Source organism: Maniola jurtina, chromosome 12, assembly GCF_905333055.1.
Source record: "Maniola jurtina chromosome 12, ilManJurt1.1, whole genome shotgun sequence".
NCBI classification, from domain to species: Eukaryota; Metazoa; Arthropoda; class Insecta; order Lepidoptera; family Nymphalidae; genus Maniola; species Maniola jurtina.
Window position 1 is genome coordinate 10,101,948 of NC_060040.1, and position 23,304 is coordinate 10,125,251.

At 36.3% G+C, this 23,304-nt stretch overlaps 1 protein-coding gene across 4 annotated transcripts in view; it reads right to left on the reverse strand.

Annotated features, from left to right (window-relative positions):
- Positions 1–23,304, reverse strand: part of LOC123870038 — a 132,073-nt gene that overhangs the window by 40,123 nt on the left and 68,646 nt on the right. Inside the window, exon 1 of one of the 4 annotated variants that reach the window (XM_045913201.1) lies at positions 5,909–6,398. The exons of the other annotated variants lie outside the window; for them this stretch is intronic. Coding sequence (XP_045769157.1) covers positions 5,909–5,910 — 2 coding nt within the window. The 5' untranslated portion in view covers positions 5,911–6,398. Of the gene's footprint in view, positions 1–5,908; positions 6,399–23,304 lie in introns of those variants that run through there. 4 annotated transcript variants of the gene reach the window in all.

Genomic DNA, 23,304 nt, shown 5'->3' on the forward strand with positions numbered 1-23,304 from the left:
TGAGTTTTCTAGTCATGTCGGATATCCGTCCCATCGGTTTATGAGAGTAAGGAGAGCGCAACTGTCTTTACGCACATACTGTGTGCGCAAACGCAGGTGCACTCTATTCCATCATTTTCGTAGCCTGATGGGACCGAAATATTATGTAGACTTATATATTAGGTAGGTATAAAGATATGGACCAAGTTCATTATTACCTGCGCGCTAATCTCAAAAGACTAATTTTATGATAAAATATAAATAAATATTGTGCAATAAAATTAATCTTTAATCTTGAATTTATTATATCCATATTACAATAAATCTTTATAGTGATTAGAATTTATCAACAAATAAAAAAAGGATTTTATTTACATAAACATGTTGGGCGCCGTCAAATAAATTAGAGATTTTTTTGCTTTGTTATGGCATAATTTTATTTTATTCTCGTTGTCATATTTAATTACTTGTTGAATCCTATTATTTTGTGCTAGCAACCCACATTTAAAATTAATAGATCTTCAATTGGCCGTTGGAGCCGGAAAGTCCTTGAGTGGAGACCGCGTTTTTAAGCAAACGTAGTGTGGGACGCCCTCCAGCATGATAGACCGATGATATTAAGTGGCTGGATGAGGAAGGCTGAGGACCGGGTGTGGTCAGTGGTGGTGCTCTTTAGGGAAGGCCTATGTCCAGCAGTGGAAGTCCACAGGCTGATGATGATGATTATAATGATGATGATGAGATCTTCAATTACCAATGAATAAAAATGCAAGAAGGAATTTAGCTTTATTTCAATGCACAATTACGATAGTGAAAAATTATAGGTATTATTTAGGTATGTGAGGAGGGTAGGATGAATACATACCGGATTCAATGAGAATTCTATAAAATAATCCTTCAACGATAATATATCTGTCGTTACTCGAGTTTCTTTACTTTCGGTCTATAACGTTCCATTGAGTTTTCATTGCGCTTGCTACCTCGCAAGAATGACAGCAAGATAGTGGTGTGACCAAATGTAGGCGAGCCGATGTAGCTGGTAGAAAATCGACAAAATATCGATTTCCGAAAATCTATTAAGACGTGCGAAGCTACCTAATAAGTTAAAAAGACTACCTGCTTATCTTCGAATAAAGCGAACGAAATATAATTAACATAGCATGTCGGTATCGCGACTTTCCCTATAAAAATTGCTGAGTAGATCTGCAATTTTGCGGATCTCACATTATCCGCGTGTTTAGAGACTACTATACTACTACAACACTTCAGGATATTACTACGATTATTATTACGAATTATTATTATTACTATTACGAAGACTATAATACTTCAGGATATTACTACGATTACGTGTTGTACTATGTGCGTAGTAATGAATACATCTGTTCAAACAATAAAGTTATGTATCAATTCTATTATAAAAGATATAAATTGATATATTTATGAGCCATCGGCGTATTTTATGCGATTTAGTGAGATAAGGAGGCGGATGATACGTTAATTTGCATATAGCATGAGCTCTACGGAATGCTTAAAAATTATAAGTACTCTTTTTTATACCTCCTATGAACTGCACAGTTTTACTGCATAATAATGAGGCCATAAAAATTGCCTCGTATCGAATTCCTAATTACGGTATTTAAAAGTTACATAACACTACGCAGAATTTACTACAGCTGTATCAAAGGCACGATCACGTGGTAAGTATTCATTACTACAAAGAAACTCACATACATACAGTGAATTGGAGAATTGAAAAGAGCAATCGCCGAGTTTCTTGCTGGTTCTTCTCGGTAGGAACGGCATTCCGAACCAGTGGTAAATTATTTTGATGACAAAAGCAATTGTAAAAGTCTACTTGAATAAAAATCTATTCTATTCTATTCTATTCTATACATACGTGAACCCTGAAACAACCAAGTCAGTACAGTCACCCAGTATAACTGTAGGGTTGTGGTCTGGGTCTGAGCGAAGCCAATCGAGCGGTACAAAAACAATGATATACGCAAGCAACATAGGTGCTTTTCGCTCGAGTGATAACGAAGCAATACGTTATACTTATACGTTATAGTAACGTATATTTCGGCAGTGCCAGTAGGTAGTCATACCATTACATTGCGGGTGATTATTTTGGCGTGGGGAGAGTGTAGCTTCTTTAACGTAGTAATAGTTAATACTATGTTTTTTTTATTCAGATACAGGTTAGCCCTTGACTGCAACCTCAGCTGGTGGTAAGTGATGATGCAGTCTAAGATGGAAGCGAGCTAACCTGGAAGGGGAGTTTTTACTAAACCCATACCCCTTGGGTTTCTACATGGTTTCGTACCGGAACGCTAAAACGCTTGGCGGTACGGCTTTGCCGGTAGGGTGGTAACTAGCCACGGCCGAAGCCTCCCACCAAACCAGACCAGAGATTAAGAAATTATGAAACTCTAATCTAACTGCGCCAGGGAGGTTGTGTGGTATGAGAGTGTCGTTACATAATATTATTGCCATACTTACGAAGATGGTACCCCTGCGAACTTGGATATTTCTCTACCGTGCACCCAACTATAGTAATAAGCACTTCAGTAACGGGTGTATAAATATTTAAATTACCTGCAAGGAGCCACTTCATTGTGTTTGTGAAGTCAAGAACCCTTTATTTGCGAGAGAAAATAGAGCCGGGTAATTGCAAAGAGCATTCAATGTTTTATGTTAATCCGTACCAACAATAATTATAGTATAATGATAGTGATAGGAGGTTCTATGTGGATTCATTTTGAAGGTGTGGCGATATATAACGCCGCCCCTTTCGCTGTGGTGGTAGAATACTCTGTGTGAACCCAGCGAAAGGGGACTAGCTCTGTGGTCCAAGAGTAGGACCTAGGATTTGACAGATAAACAAAAATTAGATACCTATTACTAGAGATCATTAATAGAGTTGGTACAAGATAACATAATTACAAAGATCAGAAGTTTGTACATATTTATAATGATGCTGTAACTTATTACAGAAGAGCTTTGAAGTACTAGACCATCTGTAATTTCAAAAATTGAATTTGACTTTATTGTGTACCTTCATATGTATATGTATAATTTATATCGATTGTGCTAAAGGTCAGAAAGCTGCACTGCAGTTACCAAAAGATTGCGCTCTTGTGACACAAGTAACTAGGTAGGTACTACTAGTAACTAGTAATAATTTTACCACGGATTGTTACAGATTATAAGAATTTTAGTAATATGTAATAAGTTAAAAAAACTATTTTTGTCATTTTATTTTCAATATATCAGAACTTGAATTTTAAAAAGAACCCGGGACTTTATGTTCGAGGTTTAAGCCTACATCAGATCTGCTAAAAGCACTACAGAAGGGGTAAAAGTGAAGAAAACGGCTTATTACCTAAGCCACCCTGCACTTTAACTGAACTGCGCGTCGCTGCAGCGCCCCGCACGATATTCTCTCCAGCCGCGACGCGCGTACCGCGTAGCGCGTCACTGCCGCGCGTCGCGGCTGGAGAGAATATCGTGCGGGGCGCTGCGCGCTGCCGCGACGCGCAGTTCAGTTGCAGTTCAGTTCAAGTGCGTGGGCACCTTTAGGGTATACAGTCAACAATTATAATATGTGGAGACAAACCCTAGGGTGTCTGTTTTTTGGCGATTTAAGTAACTGAAACATAGTAATTGTCAATGTCATTTCACACCTGTAATAAAAATTCAACACTTTGTGCAGACAGCATAATTAGATAACAGATAACCAAAGGATATCGGTTGATAGCTGCTTATTTAAAAATATAATTCGTGAAAAATGCGATATCTAAAAATAGTATCTTAATCTTTAATATTATTCCAATAAAATTGACGGATACCGCTGTGGAATTTCATAAAAAGGAAATTTTATATTGAACAAGATAAAATACATAACTAATAAAACGGTTTATATAAATGCATTTTTAGGGTTCCATAGCAATACAAGAAACCCTCAAAGCTTCGTCCAGTCCATGTATCTTTTATAATAATTTTTTTTAAACTACTTTTCCTTCGAAAACAGCCTTATAATTAAGTCCCAAAGTTTGCTACCCAAATATGGACAGTCAGCCCGGAAAAAGGCTGTCGATGGAATAACAAAAATTTATGCAGAAAAGTTGCGGGAAAAGCTCGTTAATTTTATACATTCACCAACTTGATGATCACGGATATGTATTTGTAAAACCTGCACCATCAAAAGCCTAAGTAGGTAACTTTCTGTGTACGTAAGGCGGTGCTAAAGAAAGGTTTCTGATATAAAATAACATTTACGTATCAATTTCTAATTCTATACAATACCGTATTTCCTCGCTACGACCGCACAGTATCAGTTAGTGTAATACGATAGTGAAGGTTTCACATCCTGTATGTTTATTTTCGAAGAAAACACTCACTATACCTTTACTATTCAACTAAAAAGTAAACATTCAGCATTCATCAATCATCAATCAATCATTCATCAATCAATCGCTGGCTCACTACTGTGCCCGAGGGTGCTTTCAAAATGAGAAGGGGTTTTTTTTTTTAATAATTACGATAACGTTAATAGTTTTACGAAAACTGTGGTATAAGTATGGATTGGCAGACTTCACAAACCTTTGAGGACATTATGGAGAGCTCCATAATGATGCAGGTTTCTTCGCGATGTTTTCCTACACCGCTAAAGTAATACTTATAGTGATTGCTTAAGACGCAAATAACTCAGAAAAGTTAGAGGTGCATGGCGAAGATCGAACCCAGAACCCTCCGGCCAGAATAGGCCGACATCTCAACCACTAGTCTATCACCGCTTAACACAATAATTATTTCCTTTCAATTATTTCATGAATCACAATATAAGAATGTAGGATTCCGATGTCATGCGTACGATGCACTTCTACACCATTCGTAAAAAAATTACGGAAATGCTAGAAATATTAAAAACTAACTTTTGCCTGTGACTTCGCCCGCGTGATTTAATTTATAGCCTACTAGCTGATGCCCGCGACTTCATCCGCGTGGGTTTAGGTTATTTGAAATCCCGTGGAAACTCTTTGATTTTCAAATCTGTCTAGTAGTTTTTCCGTGAAATAGTTACAAACCCACACACACACATACACACAAACGTTCGCCTAGCACTCGAGGATAACGTAGTTATCTATCAGTGAAAGAATCTTTAGAATCGAATAAAATTAGTTCCGGAGATTACCCCTAAATACAAACTCAAATAGGATCTCAATGCGCGTATGAATTTCATTATACGAGATCCCTGCCACCCATTCGGTTTGTAAGTCAAGAAAACGTTACACTTGAGACATTATTAATTATTATCAATACAATACTTGTATACTATCACCACTTTCTTGAAGAGATCAAAAAGATAAAGACCAAACAATTATTATGATATACTTATAAATGGTATTAAGATGTTATAGGTAGATATATCTAGAGGAAATAAATTTAACCTATTCACATAATAATTAAGCATACCTACTTCTCGTCATTTCAAAACACTCTGAAAGTAAAATGTTACCTAATTAAGAACAACTACTTTTGATTCATTGTTTTTATCAGATATTTATTATTCCATTCATAATAAAATGTTTAATTATATAACTAACACTATAGGTAAGTGAGTGCCAGTACTTCAGAGATTAGACAGCTATTATAATCACTCATAAAAACATCTTAGATTATAATAGAATTTTTCAATTTAAGTGTTTACTTATAGAATAACCACCTTCATTAATATCATAGCGGCGCTTTACGTAATATCACGTAAAAAGATTCTAAATTAACTTGTATGCAATTATAAATCTCCATTTCATTCATTCAAAAAGTTATTACTAAGTAACGGAAAGATTAACGGCCGATAACACGCAGCGGAAATGAAAATTTTCATGAGGATGTAAAAAAGAAATAAAAATTAACATCTACTTACATAGCCGAACTTTGCCGTCATGTTTTGTCCCGTTGTATATTATGTTGAACATACATCTAACCGAGTTACACTGCTGCTGTTCCTTTAGTAAAACTGAACAATCCACTTTTATGTAATATTCAAACACACGTCCCATTCAATGGAAAAACACTCAAAATACCATATTTACACGCTTTAACAAGCGTTATTCCGAACAATGGGCTTTGTAGTCACTTGAAAAAAAAGAAAAACTAAGAAAACCGCTGAACGCAACTGAAGGGAAGCACAGCGTTCCACAGCACTTTCATATTTTCCCGAATAAACGCACGCGATTTCAGCTCTCCACTTCACGCTCGCACGGCGCCTTTGACGCTCGACGCCTCTTTGACTAATACACCCCTATTAGTGTATTTTTTTCTACTTTTCATATACGCCTGGGTATTTTCACGCGCGCATTTGTGAGGCTTCAGCGCTGACGGCGACATGTGCGCTGCGCGGCGGGCGCTCAACGACTACGAGATAAAAACCCCGCTTGATTATAAACTTATAAGCTAAACTTTTTTATGTGTGCGTGCGTTTGAGAGCCATGTGTGTGGGACTTTTGTCGGTGACCTTACAAAGTTTTCACTTACTCTTAGTTAATCTTCTAAAAAAACTATTCTAAAAAAAAAGTCGTCCGAGAATTGAAAAAAAAAAAAGTAACGTCGAAGGCCTAACTAAGCTACTGAAGAAGTTAAATGCTTTAGTCTCAACTATCAAAGTTTTTAATGAAAGACAAACAAGTCGTAATTAAAAAAATTAAAATACAGCTGCCCTGTCAAAATACAAACTAAAAAGAAAAAAAAAATAACATTCGAAAATGGTGCCATGCATATTATGGAAGATATTGATTGTTTTTTTTTTTTTTCAATAAATTTATACTCAATGTCACTTGGGATGATGTATGTAAGGATTCTAACTAAATTAGATGTATACGGTATCCCCATACATCCAAATCTGTTCAGGAATTAAGAAGTTGGAGTTTATGGAATACTTGGAGTTGGTGGCATAAAAAAACTCTTAAACATGGCCCTGAAAATATTACTTACACTCCTTTTTTGAGCAGCCATCTAAAAAGTTACTCGGAACATCGAAGTTTAACTAAGCCACCAAAGAAGAAGTATATCTCAAAGTGTTTAAAGGGAGAAAAATAAACAAAGGCATAGGTAGTTCTTCACATCGGTCACATCGTCGGTCACAAAATAAGTCCATGCACCTGAGTGGTTGAGTGGACGTAATCTACGGCCGGCTTTATCAAAATGGGCCAGTGCGCGTACCTACAAGTACTTCAATCCTTTTTATTTCGCTCGAGAAATCCTTCACCCGGCCGATAACGCCGTTTTGTTTTAAATAATTTACTTTTTGTGTTTTGATACCAAGGCGATTGAACTAAGAGTAAAGTGCAATGTATTATTGTTTATTCTAACGACCGAGTTTAAACAAATTCTCATAAGTGTATTCGAAAACACACCGTTTGCCTGCTTAATATTCATTAAACTAATGTTCTTTATACCTAATCTAATCCTAAATATTTATAATTGAAATAATTAAACTTTATAGTTGCTATTTTATCGGGTCTCTATGATTACTACTTATTAAAATAAAGCAACCTATTTAATCTTAGCAAGTTGTCAATATTTTACATAATAATAAATTATTATGATGCGTGTAATCATGTATAATGTCCGTATAACTTAATCACAGATTAGAAACTTAGGGTAGTGTTAATTATTACCAAACCGAGTAAAGATTGAAGGAATGTGTACTAAAATATGAAAATAACAATCAGCTTATTCCCGCGACTTTCGTCGCGTGCTTTTGTTTTTAAAAGATTCCGTACTTTTTCAAAATCCCCTTATACTTAGACGTTGAGGAGTTCCATTGAACCCCCATCACCGGACCCTAGTTGCCCTGGATTATGATGATATTCTATATTATTATATTAGATGATGATTAGATTATATGATATTATAGATTGAAAATTCCGTTTTCATTTCAGCTTCAGACCTCAGAACAAGGTGTACGATGAAGGATCTCCAAGTTTTTGAGTCATTAAATATCACAATTTTCTGAAAATCTGACCCTGACCTTTCACTTTTAAAAATTTCGGAAACTCCTGTACAACATACATGTACCTATGTGTATGGAGGTTATTTAGGTAGGCAGCTATTGATACACGAATCGTTAGGAGTCAATTATTCACGGGGCAAACATCGCATCGTCTCGATGTAAGTTTGTACAGCCGCTGTTACTTCGTAATATTATTAAGTAGGTATGTGAATACTGTGAATATTAATCAGAATCTCTTACTTATTATCACACTAGCTTACCTGCTCTACATTATTAACAAAATTCCCATTCTTTTTTTATTGGATACCACCTAAGACCTTAACTACGATCTTACTTAGCGGCAAGTTAACGGTGCGTTAATTTGGAAGTAGAATAGTTTTTCAGTTTATTAAACCTATTAATACTCCAAATCGATTTCTATCAGCATTGTACTGAAGTACTAAATTGCTTTAAGGTAATTAGCCAGAGCCAAAGAGTAGGCCAGACCAGAGACTGCTACGCTCAATAAACCCCATTGCACATACTAACACTGCGCACCAGAAGCACCGTATTTAAATAGTTTAATTAGTACTTAGGTACAACTCACTTCAAAAAATTCTTCTTTGGAACGGCCAATCTATTAGAGATCGTTGGTTCTTCTTTTTTTTCAAATTAGTAACCAGTTTAATCTGAACTCATAGCTATATACTTTAATAAAATAAGATTTAAAGACGAAATAGTTTGAAAAAAGGGCAAGTCAACCATGTGGTGCTGGTAGGCGGCAAAATACCTATATAAAATACCTCTTCTCATGTTACTGTCATCGGAAACTTTCTTAAGCGGAGGCGTGAACCAACAAGTGTTCTAAGAGATATTTCACGGATACACTTGCCAGTTATACAACCAACCCACTGCAGCAGCCACCATCAGCAAACACCAATTAGCTGTATAATTGCTTTCAAAACAGTTAAGCCATTATGCCGTATACATGTTTTTATTTGCGCTAATGATTAGCACGCATGTTATTTTAAGTTTCAACTTATCATTATTCCGCCATTGATTTTTTCACATCGATTTAAGCTGATCGCACATTATGAGTTAGCCGTACTGTGCGGTCGGTAGGTAGTTGCGATGTAGTTGTGTCAACCGCAATAAAACTGCATCCCAACTGCAATTTTGCAGTGGAATCGCAGTCCTTCTGTATGGACTCCGATATAATAAAAACGACAGATTTTACCGTTACCGGCCAATGCTCACCAGACAGCTAAATATTAGCATTAGCAAAAAAATATTGCAGTAGTCAATGGAGTTTGGAAAGTAACTTGTTGCAGAAATTGACTTGCTGCGATTTTTAATCACATCAAGTGACTTATATTTAACTTCTGCAAGTTTTCTTGTCTTCTGCTAATGGATACTTAGCTAACGTTTTTATTCACTACTAGATGATTCCCGCGTGGTATGGTCTGATCCCCTGCAGCATCAGGGTTGAGGAGTTGGAATCCAAATTGTTTATGGAACAATGTCGCAAAGTTAAAAAAAAATTACGCAAATCGGTCCAGAAATCTCGGAGATATCAAAGCATAGGTAGAAAAACACAACACCTCCATTTTTAAAGTCGGTTAAAAAAGTGGCCTCTGTAACTCCTTGGTTAATCCTCTACTTGTCTGTGAAAGTCCAGTCAAAATAGGTTCATCCATTCCGAAGATTAGCCCGTTCAAACAGACGGTCACTCCAATTTTATTTATTAGTATGGATTAGTATAGATGATGTATGGAAATACCAAACTAAACGCAGAGTCATTTTCCTCAAGTAAGTAGGTAAGCATAGATTAGGAAGGCCCACAAAAGAACATTTTGTAGGTACTTAGTTAGAATCCAAAATGGCGTGTTAATCACAGTAACCTACATAGTACCTACATTAAATCGATAGTAAATGAAGTGACTCAATTGCCACTTCCTCCTTCCGGAGTCGATGACACGATCATTCAGATCCTTCCTTGTTTAGCGCCGAGAGTGGGGTAAATAGCCGTAGTAGGTACCTACTCTTACAATGCTCAACTGGCTCAGAAGCATAACATAATTTCAAAATTTAAAACCCCCCGACACAAAACTTTGTAAAAAGTAAATAACTTTCAAACGGCTGAACCGATTTTCTTGGATTATAGCTAAGAACAGTCGAACAAGCCACCTTTCAAACAAAAAAAAACTAAATTAAATTCGGTCATTCGTTTAGGAGCTACGATGCCACAGACAGATATATAGATATACACAGATACACACGTCAAACTTATAACACCCCTCTTTTTGGGTCGGGGTTTAAAAATTATCAAAATCAAAACCTATTTACTCTATATACGGCAACTGGAACTCTACACTCTTTCTGTTTGACGACCTCCGTGGCGCAGTGGTGAGCGCTGTGGTCTTAATATACCTATAAATGGGAGGTCCCGGGTTCGATTCCCGGCAGTAGCAGTTTTGGTAATTGATTTTGTCTAAATTGTCTCTGGTCTGGTCTGGTCGGAGGTTACAGTCGTGGCTAGTTACCACCCTACTGGCAAAGTCATTTTAGCATTCCGGTACGATCCCGTGTAGAGCTGATATGGAATATGTGTTTAATAAAACTGCCACACCCCTTAAGTTAGCCCGCTACTATCTTAGTCTGCATCATCTCTTACCACCAGATGAGATCGCAGTCAACAACTAACTTATAATCGAATAACAAAAAAAAACACCCGGTTCGGAATGCATATTCTACTAAAAAGAGTCGAAAAACACTGCGAAGAAAAAAAAACTTATGAAAATGATTTAAAGTAGCAATAATCCCCATGCTACTCCATACCATCTTGTATTAAACCACTAAGTTCAAGATACAAACGTAGCAGACAACTTCAGTAAAGAGGTCTGTTTTGACAAATTCACCTTGACCACCTCGGATGACCCGACGTGAACGCGGCCTTTTATTTCCAATATATTTCCTTTATTTACTGTAAACGACTGTAACGATTATGTACTGAGTGGTTTAAGTGCCATTACTTAAAATATTATGATAAACAAAATTACTTGATTTTATTATTGTGAAACCGTTAAGGATGAGTCAAAAGAAGGGACCTACCTTTATACAGATAGGTACAAAATCGACCAATGGGAATTTGAGCTACCTAATCTGCGGTTGTTTTTTTTTATGTTTTACTAGCTGATGCTCGCGACTTCGTTCGCGTGTTTTCAAAAATCCCGTGGGAAGTCATTGATTTTTCGGAATAAAAAATAGCCAATGTGTTAATCCAGGGTATAATCTAGGTATCTCCATTTCAAATTTCAGCCAAATGCGTTCAGTAGTTTTTGTGTGAAAGAGTAACAAACAAACATACACACAAACTTTCGCCTTTATAATATTAGCATGATAATAAGGAAACGTGACTGCATTGTCTATATTTATCAATACCCATAGATTGCATTAATTAGTGTAAGCATAATATTAGCAACTTTTGCTCCTACGGAATAAATTAATACAAGCTTCATAAGCTACACTATTAGCGTTAAAAAGCAGCTTTTTCCAAGAAAATGCAGCCAGTATTTTAGGTAGGAATCATTTTAGAATACACATAATGCATTTATTTATTATTACTTTTATAAGTACCTATTTCTCTTACAATTTTTGTTCTTTTTCAAACAGCAAATGACAAAAAGTAATTAAAGGTTAAACTTTTTAATGGTAAGGGGCTATACCTCTTGGGGAATATGGTTCAAACCAGCAAGCCGTCTGCATGCGTAAGACATCACAATCCACACCTGTAAATCTTTGCTACAGCATTAATAAAAGCTGTCCTCAACCAACCTAACATCTTTTTCAAAGTTTACTGCCCACAACAAAGTCTAAACAACGGCAATCCGGAAAATTTATGTTCCCAGAGACAAGTTTGCGAATAATAGAGGATAATGTGGATAAGTACTGTAGAGAAAAAGTAAATGGCAAGCCCAATTCTTGATTACTTAGTACGACTTTATTACTGTACGGTCTTTCAAAAATAATATGTCTGAAAAAATATAATCGCGAGCAGACTCTTTTAAAAAGGACTCCCGTAGGGTTCTAAGCTAGTCTGGGTTATTTCGACTAAGCACGTAAGTCTAGTGGTCATTAGTTATATTTATATCACTCTTGATAGTCTATATATAAAAAAAGGAAAAGCTGACTGAACTGACTGACTGACTGATCCATCAACGCGGAGTTCAAACTACTGGACGGATCTGGCTGTTTGGCAAGCCGATAGCTATTATGACATAGACATCGGCTAAGAAAGGTTGTTTGAAAATTCTACCCTTAAGGGGGTAAAATAGGGGTTTGAAACGTGTAGTCTAAGCTCGTTTAAAATATTACGTCTATCAAACGGTAGTCGAATCTATGTATTGTCTCTTACGTACCTACTTAAAGTTAGTAGAGTTTTCACCTGCTGTCTGTCTTATTGTGTAGAACTAGAACATCTAATCTTCATTATGTTAGCTTTTTCAAAAAAACTATTTAAAATTTAAAATAATAAAACAGATATTTGACTCATTCGACGTCACACGATCGCTTCCGAGCAGCCATCTTGAATCGATTTGTATAAATACGGCTGCTTGACGGTTTTTAAATCAGTCTCGCTCCGACTCGAGACTCAACGACTATTAAATACTTTTGTGTTTAGGTCGCCATTTTGATTGAGTGGTTGCAATAGCAATTGCGCCCCGATCAAATTAATATTGCAGTTAGGTTATTTAAAGATTAAAACTCTTGATAAGCCTCTACGCGTTGTGACTTATGTCCTCGCGCAAGCTTAATATGAAAGAACATTTAATAACTTATAAAAATAGTTAAATTATAACGCCCCTTTTGGCCTAAGCCAACATTTCAGAAAGTGGGATAGAATTAACGCAAAAATCCACTTAAGCATACAAAATATAGTTCACAAATGAATATAGTTCGAAGTTAAGGGACAACCCTGGTCCTAGAATAAAATGTGTTGGGACAACCCTGGTCCACTCATTCAACACCCTTTAAGGGACAACCCTGGTCCTAGAATAAAATGTGTCGGGACAACCCTGGTCCCGTAGTATTACGAACAACCGTGCCTCTATTAGTATTCTGGACAACCTGGCCTAATATTTATTTTCGTCGCTCGACGTCGAACGACCCAATTTGGATGGCCGACTGTTAGCTTTTTCAAAAAAACTATTTAAAATTTAAAATAATAAAACAGATATTTGACTCATTCGACGTCACACGATCGCTTCCGAGCAGCCATCTTGAATCGATTTGTATAAATACGGCTGCTTGACGGTTTTTAAATCAGTCTCGCTCCGACTCGAGACTCAACGACTATTAAATACTTTTGTGTTTAGGTCGCCATTTTGATTGAGTGGTTGCAATAGCAATTGCGCCCCGATCAAATTAATATTGCAGTTAGGTTATTTAAAGATTAAAACTCTTGATAAGCCTCTACGCGTTGTGACTTATGTCCTCGCGCAAGCTTAATATGAAAGAACATTTAATAACTTATAAAAATAGTTAAATTATAACGCCCCTTTTGGCCTAAGCCAACATTTATCTAATACCTTATAACCGCATCAAGCTCTTGACCTGGTTAAATATTTTATGCTATATCATAGGATATAACTATTCTGGTAACCGCGACTGCAAATACGTGCCTATTTTTACAGTTGATCGGTGCAAGTTATGTTATTATATAAACAAGTGTAAATTAAAAATTTATAACACCCCCGATAAGTGAAGGTTACAGTAACTAGAAAAGAGCTGATAACTTTCAAACGGCTGAACCGATTTTCGTAGATTATAGCTAAGAACACTCTCGATCAAGCCACCTTTCAAACAAAAACAAATTAAATTAAAATCGGTTCATTAGTTTAGGAGCTACGATGCCACAGACAGATACACAGATACACAGATACACACGTCAAATTTATAACACCCCTCTTTTTGGGTCGGGGGTTAATAAAATACTTGAAAAGATGACAATTGAGGAAAATCAACTCTATGTGGTATTTTCGCATAATATTTGATATTCTGATTAAACTCTCAGGTTTGTTTTTAAGTAAACTGTCAGGGAATTCAAATGTCATTTTAATGTAAATTATACGCGTTTCTACGGATTTCGTATATTAGAGGTTACTTTGAGACATACTTTTGATTAAGTATGTCAAATTTCTCAGAAAATGCTCAATGTAAAGTCATCATTACTTCCCACCGCCCACGTAACAATATTACTACCTCATAGAATAAGGTTTGGGTGATCCTAAAGTTTTATTCAGTAATATCACATTAGAATCCTTCAGTTCATCATGATCATCACAGCTCATCAGGTATATCATCATCATCATATTGAGCTCGGGTCTCCTCTAAGAATTAAAAGGGTTAAAGCACAGCCCGTCTAGCATGGGCAGTAGATAAAAATTATATCCCCGATTATATCCACTGATTTCTATGACATCAGTGGATATAATCGGGGGATATAATTTTTATCTACTCATATTTTTATATTTATTGCATATTTTTTCAAATCCGTATTTACTAAAAGTTGTAGGTATTATAACATCAATAATAACGGGGCTTTTATCGAGACCATTAGGCAATAAGTGTGACATTGGATTGTAGATTCTAGAGGCCTAAGTGGCTCGCGTTTTGATAACGGCTCCTCAAGGCTACGCAAATGTAGACCAGATGGAATGAGTAACAGCTCTAAAAGTGTGTTAAGCCTCGAACCTCTATCTACATACAATCCATACAACAGATTTAATAAAATTGGGTACTTTACCGCCGTATATAAATAAACCTTTAGTTCTACCCATCCCGACTTCGTTTGGGTGGAATTTCTGAAAATACTTTATAGGTATAAGGTAAGTCTACATGCGAAATTTCGATTTTCAATGCCCAGTGATTTGAGCTACAGTTGTAAAGCGTCATCCAAACCTGCGCGACCAAAGCAACTACGAAGCGGGAACGTCAGCTGCGTGGCGGTCACCACCCGCGATATTTAAGGGTGCCATGCGGCATGCGTCTACAACGTGTCTACAACGCGATTCGACCGCGTCTGCCCGCACGCGTTTAGTGATAGTGATCAGCAATAATGCAGTTAAAAATGATGTTCGCAATTCGCATTGTATTCGCGTAGGTACCCATGCACGTATAGATTCGTGTCGTAGAAGCTCCCGCATCGGTCCCACGTCCCGCGTCCATGACGCACAGGTTTGGCCGTAGCTTTATTACGTTGATCCGTTGATCTCTATTTTAGTGGTATTTTTCTCCTCTCCTATGTGACTACGACTATGTTAGGGTTACGATCTTAAATAATTAGGAATACGACACAGAAGAGAGAATGTAAAATGTTAAAAAAAAACTCGAAATGTGGGCAAAAGAAAAATTATGTCTGAATTATATTACAGTTTTGACATCATCACCATTAGGCCATATTATTATATCTATTATAATTGTAGTACTATGAGTTTAAGTATTTGTTACTTAAATTCATAGTACTACAATTATAATACAAATTACAAAACAACAGCTATGTGACCTGACAAAGTGTATAATATATAGTTCTCAATAAAGCACAGTCGAACGCAAAGTAAACTTCGCATCTGACGCATCCGTCAATACCTGCGGCCTACAAACTTCTCTGGAGTACCCAGCCCATACCGCACCGTTAGCTCTTCAATGGGTGATTTCGACTTCAAATATCTACATTCAAGTTACAACCACTAGAAAGATGTATACCGCTGTGGATTTATTTATTTTGTGCTTTTTCTAAAAAAAAAAAAAAACAATAATTTGTAGATATCGACTAAGGAAGGATTTAATTTAGAGATTACTCATAGGTATACTTACTAAATTTTTCTTTAAGATAAGGCAAGTATAATGCCTTTTTTTTTTTAAATATAAGAGTCAATGTTTTTTTGTGGTCAATTTCATGAATATATTTAAAGTATTCAGTTAAGTACTTAAAATAAACCCAGAATATCAAACGCGAGTACATATTTTGATATTTATAAAGTTCAATTCGACTTGTAGTTACAAAAACTATTTGAAACTTGTAATACGAGAGGTTCAACAAGTATATGCAAACAGAACTACAGATGAAGACATCTATGGAATATGATTATCGTAGTGCATACTTAAATGTTGGATTATAATAATCTTGCAATGAAAATCTACTACAAACTTCAAGTTTCTGGGTAGGTAAGTCGGTATGTTGTTTATTAAGCTAGTTCTCCACTGTACGCGAGCCTGTATTATGCGACGCTCTGCTTTTTAATGGGCATGTTTCTCTGCGAAGATAAATTAGGCATAGATACTTAGTTCGAACTATTCCATGAGGTTGATTTTTGTAGGAAAATAACCATTTTTGCAGTCATCGTCTCCATACAAGCAATTCCGGAGCGCGAAACACTTTACGCGCTTAACCTTTCTACCATTGTACCGCCAGGCATCGTCAAGGTCTGCATCCATACTTAGTCGAAATTCCTCGAACACATACGAAGCGATTTGCTTCCTCTTTTCTAATCCGAACTCCTAGGATATGGAACGCCCTTCCGGCATCAGTTTTCCCTTCCACCTATAATATGGGTACCTTCAAGTCAAGAGTGAATAGGCAACTTCTAGGCAAGCGCGTTCCATCTTAGGCTGCATCATCACTTGCTAGCAGGTCTGATTGCAGCCAAGCGCTAGTCTATCTAATTTTAAAAGTAATGGTTCGTGAACATAGGAGATGGCCACTCCTTTCAATTCGACAGCTTTTATAAAGCTTTTATATCTTTAACTAACAATTCGATGTTTCAATAGACCATTTTCATCCTTGTCTCAAAAAGAAAGCTACGAATCAGTCACAGTTATCGTGCATTTGATGATAAGCAATACCACTTCGTCATCAATGATGACATTCGAAAAGGATATCACTTGTTCTTGAATAATGTGGGGCACAGTCATCAATACTATGAAGTCCACCGTCGCCGTGGCGCCTCTTCTACTTGTATGAAATTCAATCTCAAATAGTGTGGACGGGTTAAAGGTTTCAGGTTTTGAAGATATTTACCTACGTAATTGTGTGAAGCTTAAGAAGGATGTGTGGTGTGACAAGAAGGGATAAGATAAGGAATGAATGTATAAGGAGTAGTTTGAAAGTAGCTAGCGTTAGTGGTAGGCAAGATGATTAGTATTAGGCTGGCATGGTATCCATGGCATGTAGTCCGAAGGGAAGAAAATCATATCACTAGAAGAATGTGAAAGGAAAAAAGAGGAGGGGAAGAAGGTGTATAGATTACGTGTAAAAAGTCGTGGCAACCCCCTGCCAGATACCCTTGAAGTTCAAAAGATTAAGGGTATTTGGCAGGGGTTTGCTACGTTACTAGGTGTCTGGCAATGAATGAATGAATGTCATAGTGAAAATAAATGATAATTGGCTAATAACTAGTAAATAAGAATTAGTAGTAAGACTTAAGTATATTCAATTAAGCAATTGGTTAACTTAACTAGTGGTTCGGTTATGTTAATTGTGTTATAGAAAAAAAATTAATATTATATTTATAAGGTTTTGGTGCTGTCACATTTTACTCATCTACAAATTTTTATCATATTTTATCATATTTTTACATAAGATAAATAAGAATCAAACATCCTTGAAAATACAAAAAAAATTTCACTCGCAGTTAACGGAGCTCCAGTTTGAGGAACTTCCTTGCACTGCACGGCGTTTCAGGTCTTCAGCTGTACCCTGCCCTTGGTCGAATAGCCAAGTAAAAATCCTGTTTTCAAATTTGAAAACACTACAGCAAATTATGAAGCCTTTTTTACTTTTACTCTGTAAAGTTTTGACAAAGTTAGAATAAAAGTTTCCATTTTCTCAGTTTCATATACTAAAATAACAATTTCAATAGGCCTTGTTCAAGATCCTTAAGTGTAGTAATAATAGTAAATAATATGGGACAAACAGGGGCATTCGGATGTTTTCGTGGATTATCTTCGGATTGTGTAAGTGCTAAAACTAGATACATTAGTAAATCAGGCGTCGAGACGATGTGTGTCTGTTTGTACGAACAATTACATATACGAGGCGCCAGTCGACAAATATAACTACGGTAAACTTTATATGTATATGTATTGATAAAGCATCTTGTTCCTACTAATGTCTACACTTTGGACTGGTCTGAGTGAACCGTAAGGACATCTACAAACTTAGCAAAACATATGTATATTTTTGTTCGTTCATAAGTATAACAATTTTTTAAAAATACATATTTCGGTTAAACGTAAACGATTTTAGGCCAACATATCCTTAACAAATCTTTCAAAAGACTCTTTACTTCGATCTTTGATAATTTAATTTCTAGATAGTCACCAGATTGAAAATCAAAAAAAAGATTCAGACGAACTGAGAAACTCCTCCTCTTTTGGAAGTCGGTTAAAACGGTACTTTCTGAATAAATAATAATTAATAAATCCACTGACCGAATGGCTAATTTCAACAAAAATTCTGAAGGAATAATATAATGCTTATGAATATAACACGTTGGCTACAAATTATAATATTAAATACCAATGAAAATAACTCGTCCCGTCTCTGAAAATCTACATCGTATAATAAGCTCTCTCACTGATAACAAAATCAACAATTATTTTCATACCATTGGTACCATTTTTTCTTCACTTTGTGGTCGTCGTACACTATAACCTCTTGACCAAAACGGATATCTATTAATGTATGACTATGTTCCATTGCGGGCAAAAGAATAAGATGTCTGGGCAATATTGTTTTGACATAATGTTTTGTTGATACTTATAAAATATCACATGATGTATCCAATCGGAAAACGTGTGAGTTTTCCTCGTATTCAAACAATAGACATCATTAGGTACGCGGCTTATCACGTCTAGAAGTTATTAATGAAAGCCACTTCAAACAGTAAAACGCCATGGTGTTAATAGTGATTCTAAATAACTACATGCTTACGCAAGTAAACGCAATTACGTGCCATGTATCTCATCGTATAAACCCGTGCCTGTGCAAGGTTCAGTAAGGTAAAGTTCTGGAAAAGAATAGAACAGAACAATAGCTTTCCAGACATTTGAAAGATAAGAAGGGAGGCCAGTAGCCTGATAGAGAGGTCAAATAGAAAAATATATCGTGCCTTCGACCAAGGGATTCTCAAGTTGAGACTCCAAGCGCCGTCGCTTTTTAACCTGAAGCTATTTGTAGTGCAGTCTTCGCCATGAAGCAACTTTAATTGAATCAATAATTTGATGGTTGTCGTGGTCAAAAGAACCTCAATACAAACAATTCATCCAGCGTTGTCAGACGAGCTGATGTATCCATTTCAGCAATCCTGGATTCCTCAGGTCGAGAATAATCTGACGCTGATCAAATGGACACCAAGCTTAAGCTTAAGAGATACAAACGCTCAAACATTCATCATTTTATCAGTTTACATAACGGCCACTATAAAAATTTAAATTTTTCAATTTACCAACACAACACCTGTATTTATTGCTGCGGGTACATACAATAAATAACATACAAGCTTCATATCATCAAGCGATGATTAATCGCGACATGTGCGTTTACCCTTACAAGTCAAAACCCGATAATAGCCTTACAAGATCGTATATAACTTTTTGAGGTACAAAGTCGACCTGAGTGTTTGTATGTTACTGTGACATAAAGCTGCTCACACATCAATCACATGAAGAATCTTAAATCTTAATCTAAATAACTTATTATTTTGCTTGATACATACAAGGTCAAAAAATGTCCAAGATGTTTTTAGTATTGACACTATGATGCGTAAGCTAGAGACAACCTGCAATAACGTAGTAACCAATCGTACACGCGTATGGGATGTGTGGTTATCAGTTTTGGTATATTGAATGTGGCCCGTGTATAAGTAACCTTACTGGAAAACTGAATACTTTCGCCTCAACCTGTTACTTCAAGTATTTCACGTGACTTGTTTGAAACGACTTTATTTTTGTGACGGTTTTCCATTTCTTCTTACTTAGCATAATTATTGTAATATACGCACATTGTAAAGGACAGAGTCTACATAAATATCATACATGAAGAAGTCTTCACACAAGGATTCACTAGCAGGGTTCATACAAGACGAGGCAATCTCGTGAGGCTTTGCTTAGTGGGCGCTAGCCGCTACCGCTACTTACGCCTCGCTACTTCAACCAAGCCAAGCTCACTCGTTCACTGCTTGCTCACTCGTTGGCTCACTCATGTAACCCGAGAAATATACCTACGGTAGTGCACCCTGTGGATGGCACTCGCGTAACTCTTATATCTCTTATGAGAGAGAAAAATAATGGATAAGAATTTAAGTAATAGAAAGAGAAGCATTTATCAAATTCCTGCAGCAGCGCAGCGCGAGCTGATTTGCATCTTATTGCGCCGATATAAGAGTCGTAATTTATTTGAACGTCTTTGTGGAGTGATCTTTCTGTACCTGAAAACCTATACCATGCTGCCTCGTGGAGCTATAGAGCTCAGTGTAGGCCCTGCTATTTATATAACTTCAGTTTACATTTCGCATTTTATCTTTAAGTGCTATGCAATTTTCCTGTCTGATTTTATTGGTATACCTATTGACAGTTTTTTATTTGATTGTAAAGAAGTTATTACAATCAACTTGAATGCGTTAAGTTTGATTTATACTTTGTAAATTATATCGCACAGGCACAGCTCAGGCTTGCTGTCTTTTGTGTGATTCAGGAAGAAAAGAAGACTATTCACTTCACCCACACATGTAGGTACATTTTTTTGTGGGGATCTGCGTTACAGAAATATAATCTTCATGGAAAATGTTAGCTTTCAAGAGCGAGTGATTAGAGATATACCTACATATGATATGTCAATCTGTTATTATAAATATAGATACTTCAATAACTAATCAAGTATTATCAGTTTTCACGCATTGACACTTATGGCCAGAGAGTGGGTGGCCAGTGCTGGCCGTAACTTCGCCGGTGGACCATTCACGCTTTATCATTGAATATCTAAGTATTATTACTTTCTGTAAATGTCATTTGCTTGCATTTTGTTATCATGCCTAATATTATCATGATAGCACTCGGAGGTAATGTGGCTATCTATCAGTGAAAGAATTTTCAGAATCGGAATTAGTTCAGGAGCTTACTCTCTACATCCAAACTTACGTCTCTTTATAATATTAAAACAATTAAGTATATAGAGCTGAATAAGAGTAAAATAAATTATTTATAAATGTAATATGTTTACATAAAATTATTTATAGGTTCTACTTTATCTTTGTTTAATCGCTTTAGACTTACTCTCTGCTTCTCTAAGAACTACAACTCAATGCTTGTGCAAACGGTGTCTTATCATATTATCTCTCGACATATATCGATATAATTATTACGATACGCTCATTTTACATGGCGCCAATATGCAATATCGACATGTGATAACGACGTTCCAATATTGCAGCTCAATCGACACGTGGATTTATCTTCTTTGGCAACCTGGAATTCTTTACCTTCAATTCTTCGTTTTCTTCTTTTGTAACGGCAGTAGAAATAGGTAAATATAATTTTAACATTTCATCTCCTAAGGTTCACGAGATACAGCCTGCTGACAGGCACGGACGGACAGACGGATGGACGGACGGCGGAGGCTTAGTACCTAATAGAATCGTTGACAGTTGACACCCTTCGGGAAATAATGTCTAACAAGTGTGAATTAAAAATTTATAACACCCCCTACAAGTGAAGGTTACAGTAACTAGAAAAGAGCTGATAACTTTCAAACGGCTGAACCGAGTTTCTTGGATTATAGCTAAGAACACTCTCGATCAAGCCACCTTTCAAAAAAAAAAAACTAAATTAAAATCGGTTCATTCGTTTAGGCGCTACGATGCCACAGACAGATACACAGACACAGATACACACGTCAAACTTATAACACCCCTTTTTTTGGGTCGGGGGTTAAAAATGCAATTCATCGTTATCGTGACTAACATAATGAGACAAAGAAAGTTTGAAAACAGTCATAAAATGTAATGAAAGAAACTGACGTAGGCACGCATTACCTAATTGCGTTGAAGTCATTGGATATTTTCAGTTGTGACTTTGGTATGCCTAATCGCATTTAAAACTATCGCCAATCGAGGTACAATACGAGTATTATTCCGCGAATATATAATCTACTTACCTACCAATCATTTAACTGCTTGTTGTATTTTAATAAATATTATTAGAAATTTTTGATTTTCCTTATTTCTTTCCTCATTCATAATCTTTACTTAATTTCAAAAATCTTAGGTACTCTTTTTTGATGTGTTAAAATTCGAAAAAATGCAATAGGTATACAATGGCCATGGTACATAAATAGGTCCCAGTTATCATCATTTATCACTAACAAGTAATATCTGCTTACTGTTAAACCAAAGAGTAAAAAAAGAGTTTCTTAGTCGAAACTAGCCAACCACAGATTCACTGCATTATCGCAAGAAAATTCTTGAGGAAATTGTGGTGGAAATGAGGAATACGATGCGAATAGAGAGAGAGAGAGAGAGAGAGAGAGAGAGAGAGAGAGAGGGAGGAACAGGTACACTTGCAGTATTTTTATCGGTAAACTTCTCTTTGTTGGTTCAATATTTCGTCATACTAAAGCCTTGAACACACGTGATGTGATGGTAGAGCAACAGCAGCGCGACGAGACATGCCACAAGGGTGCATGCTACAATAATAATAATTTTAAACGTACTAAGATTAATCGGCAGATTAATTAATTATTATTATCGTACTGTGATATCCTAACTCTACGAATGTTTTCTCGGCATAAAATAGACTTCAGCATGCTGCTTAAGATCGCAAAATTATTTTTTCTATTAGTAGTATGCCGCATTTGTTAGAACTAAATAGGCATGCATTTGGCTGCTATCACACCAAAGTAGGTGTTGATGCAGCCTAAGGTGGAGCGTGCCTATTCACTCTTCTTTTGAATATTGTAACATGACGATGCTCTGGTGTAAAAGCAGCCTTACCGTGCGTCCGCCGCCACTCTTTTTGTATGTCTAAACCTTTACGACGAGACGGTGTTAAGAGCAAACCTGTTAATAAAAAACGCTTAAGAAAGCAAGTTTCAGTCTTAGTCATACTAATTGCGCACAGCTATTTGAAAAACTGTTAATCTTATTAGCATACGGTCCTGATTATTACCTAAGTGTTTTGAACGTCGGGTCAAGAGTTGCCTACCAGAAATACTGAAGTGGCTAATATATTTCCATGACGTCTTTTTATTCTTCTGGGAACAATTAATAAGCACT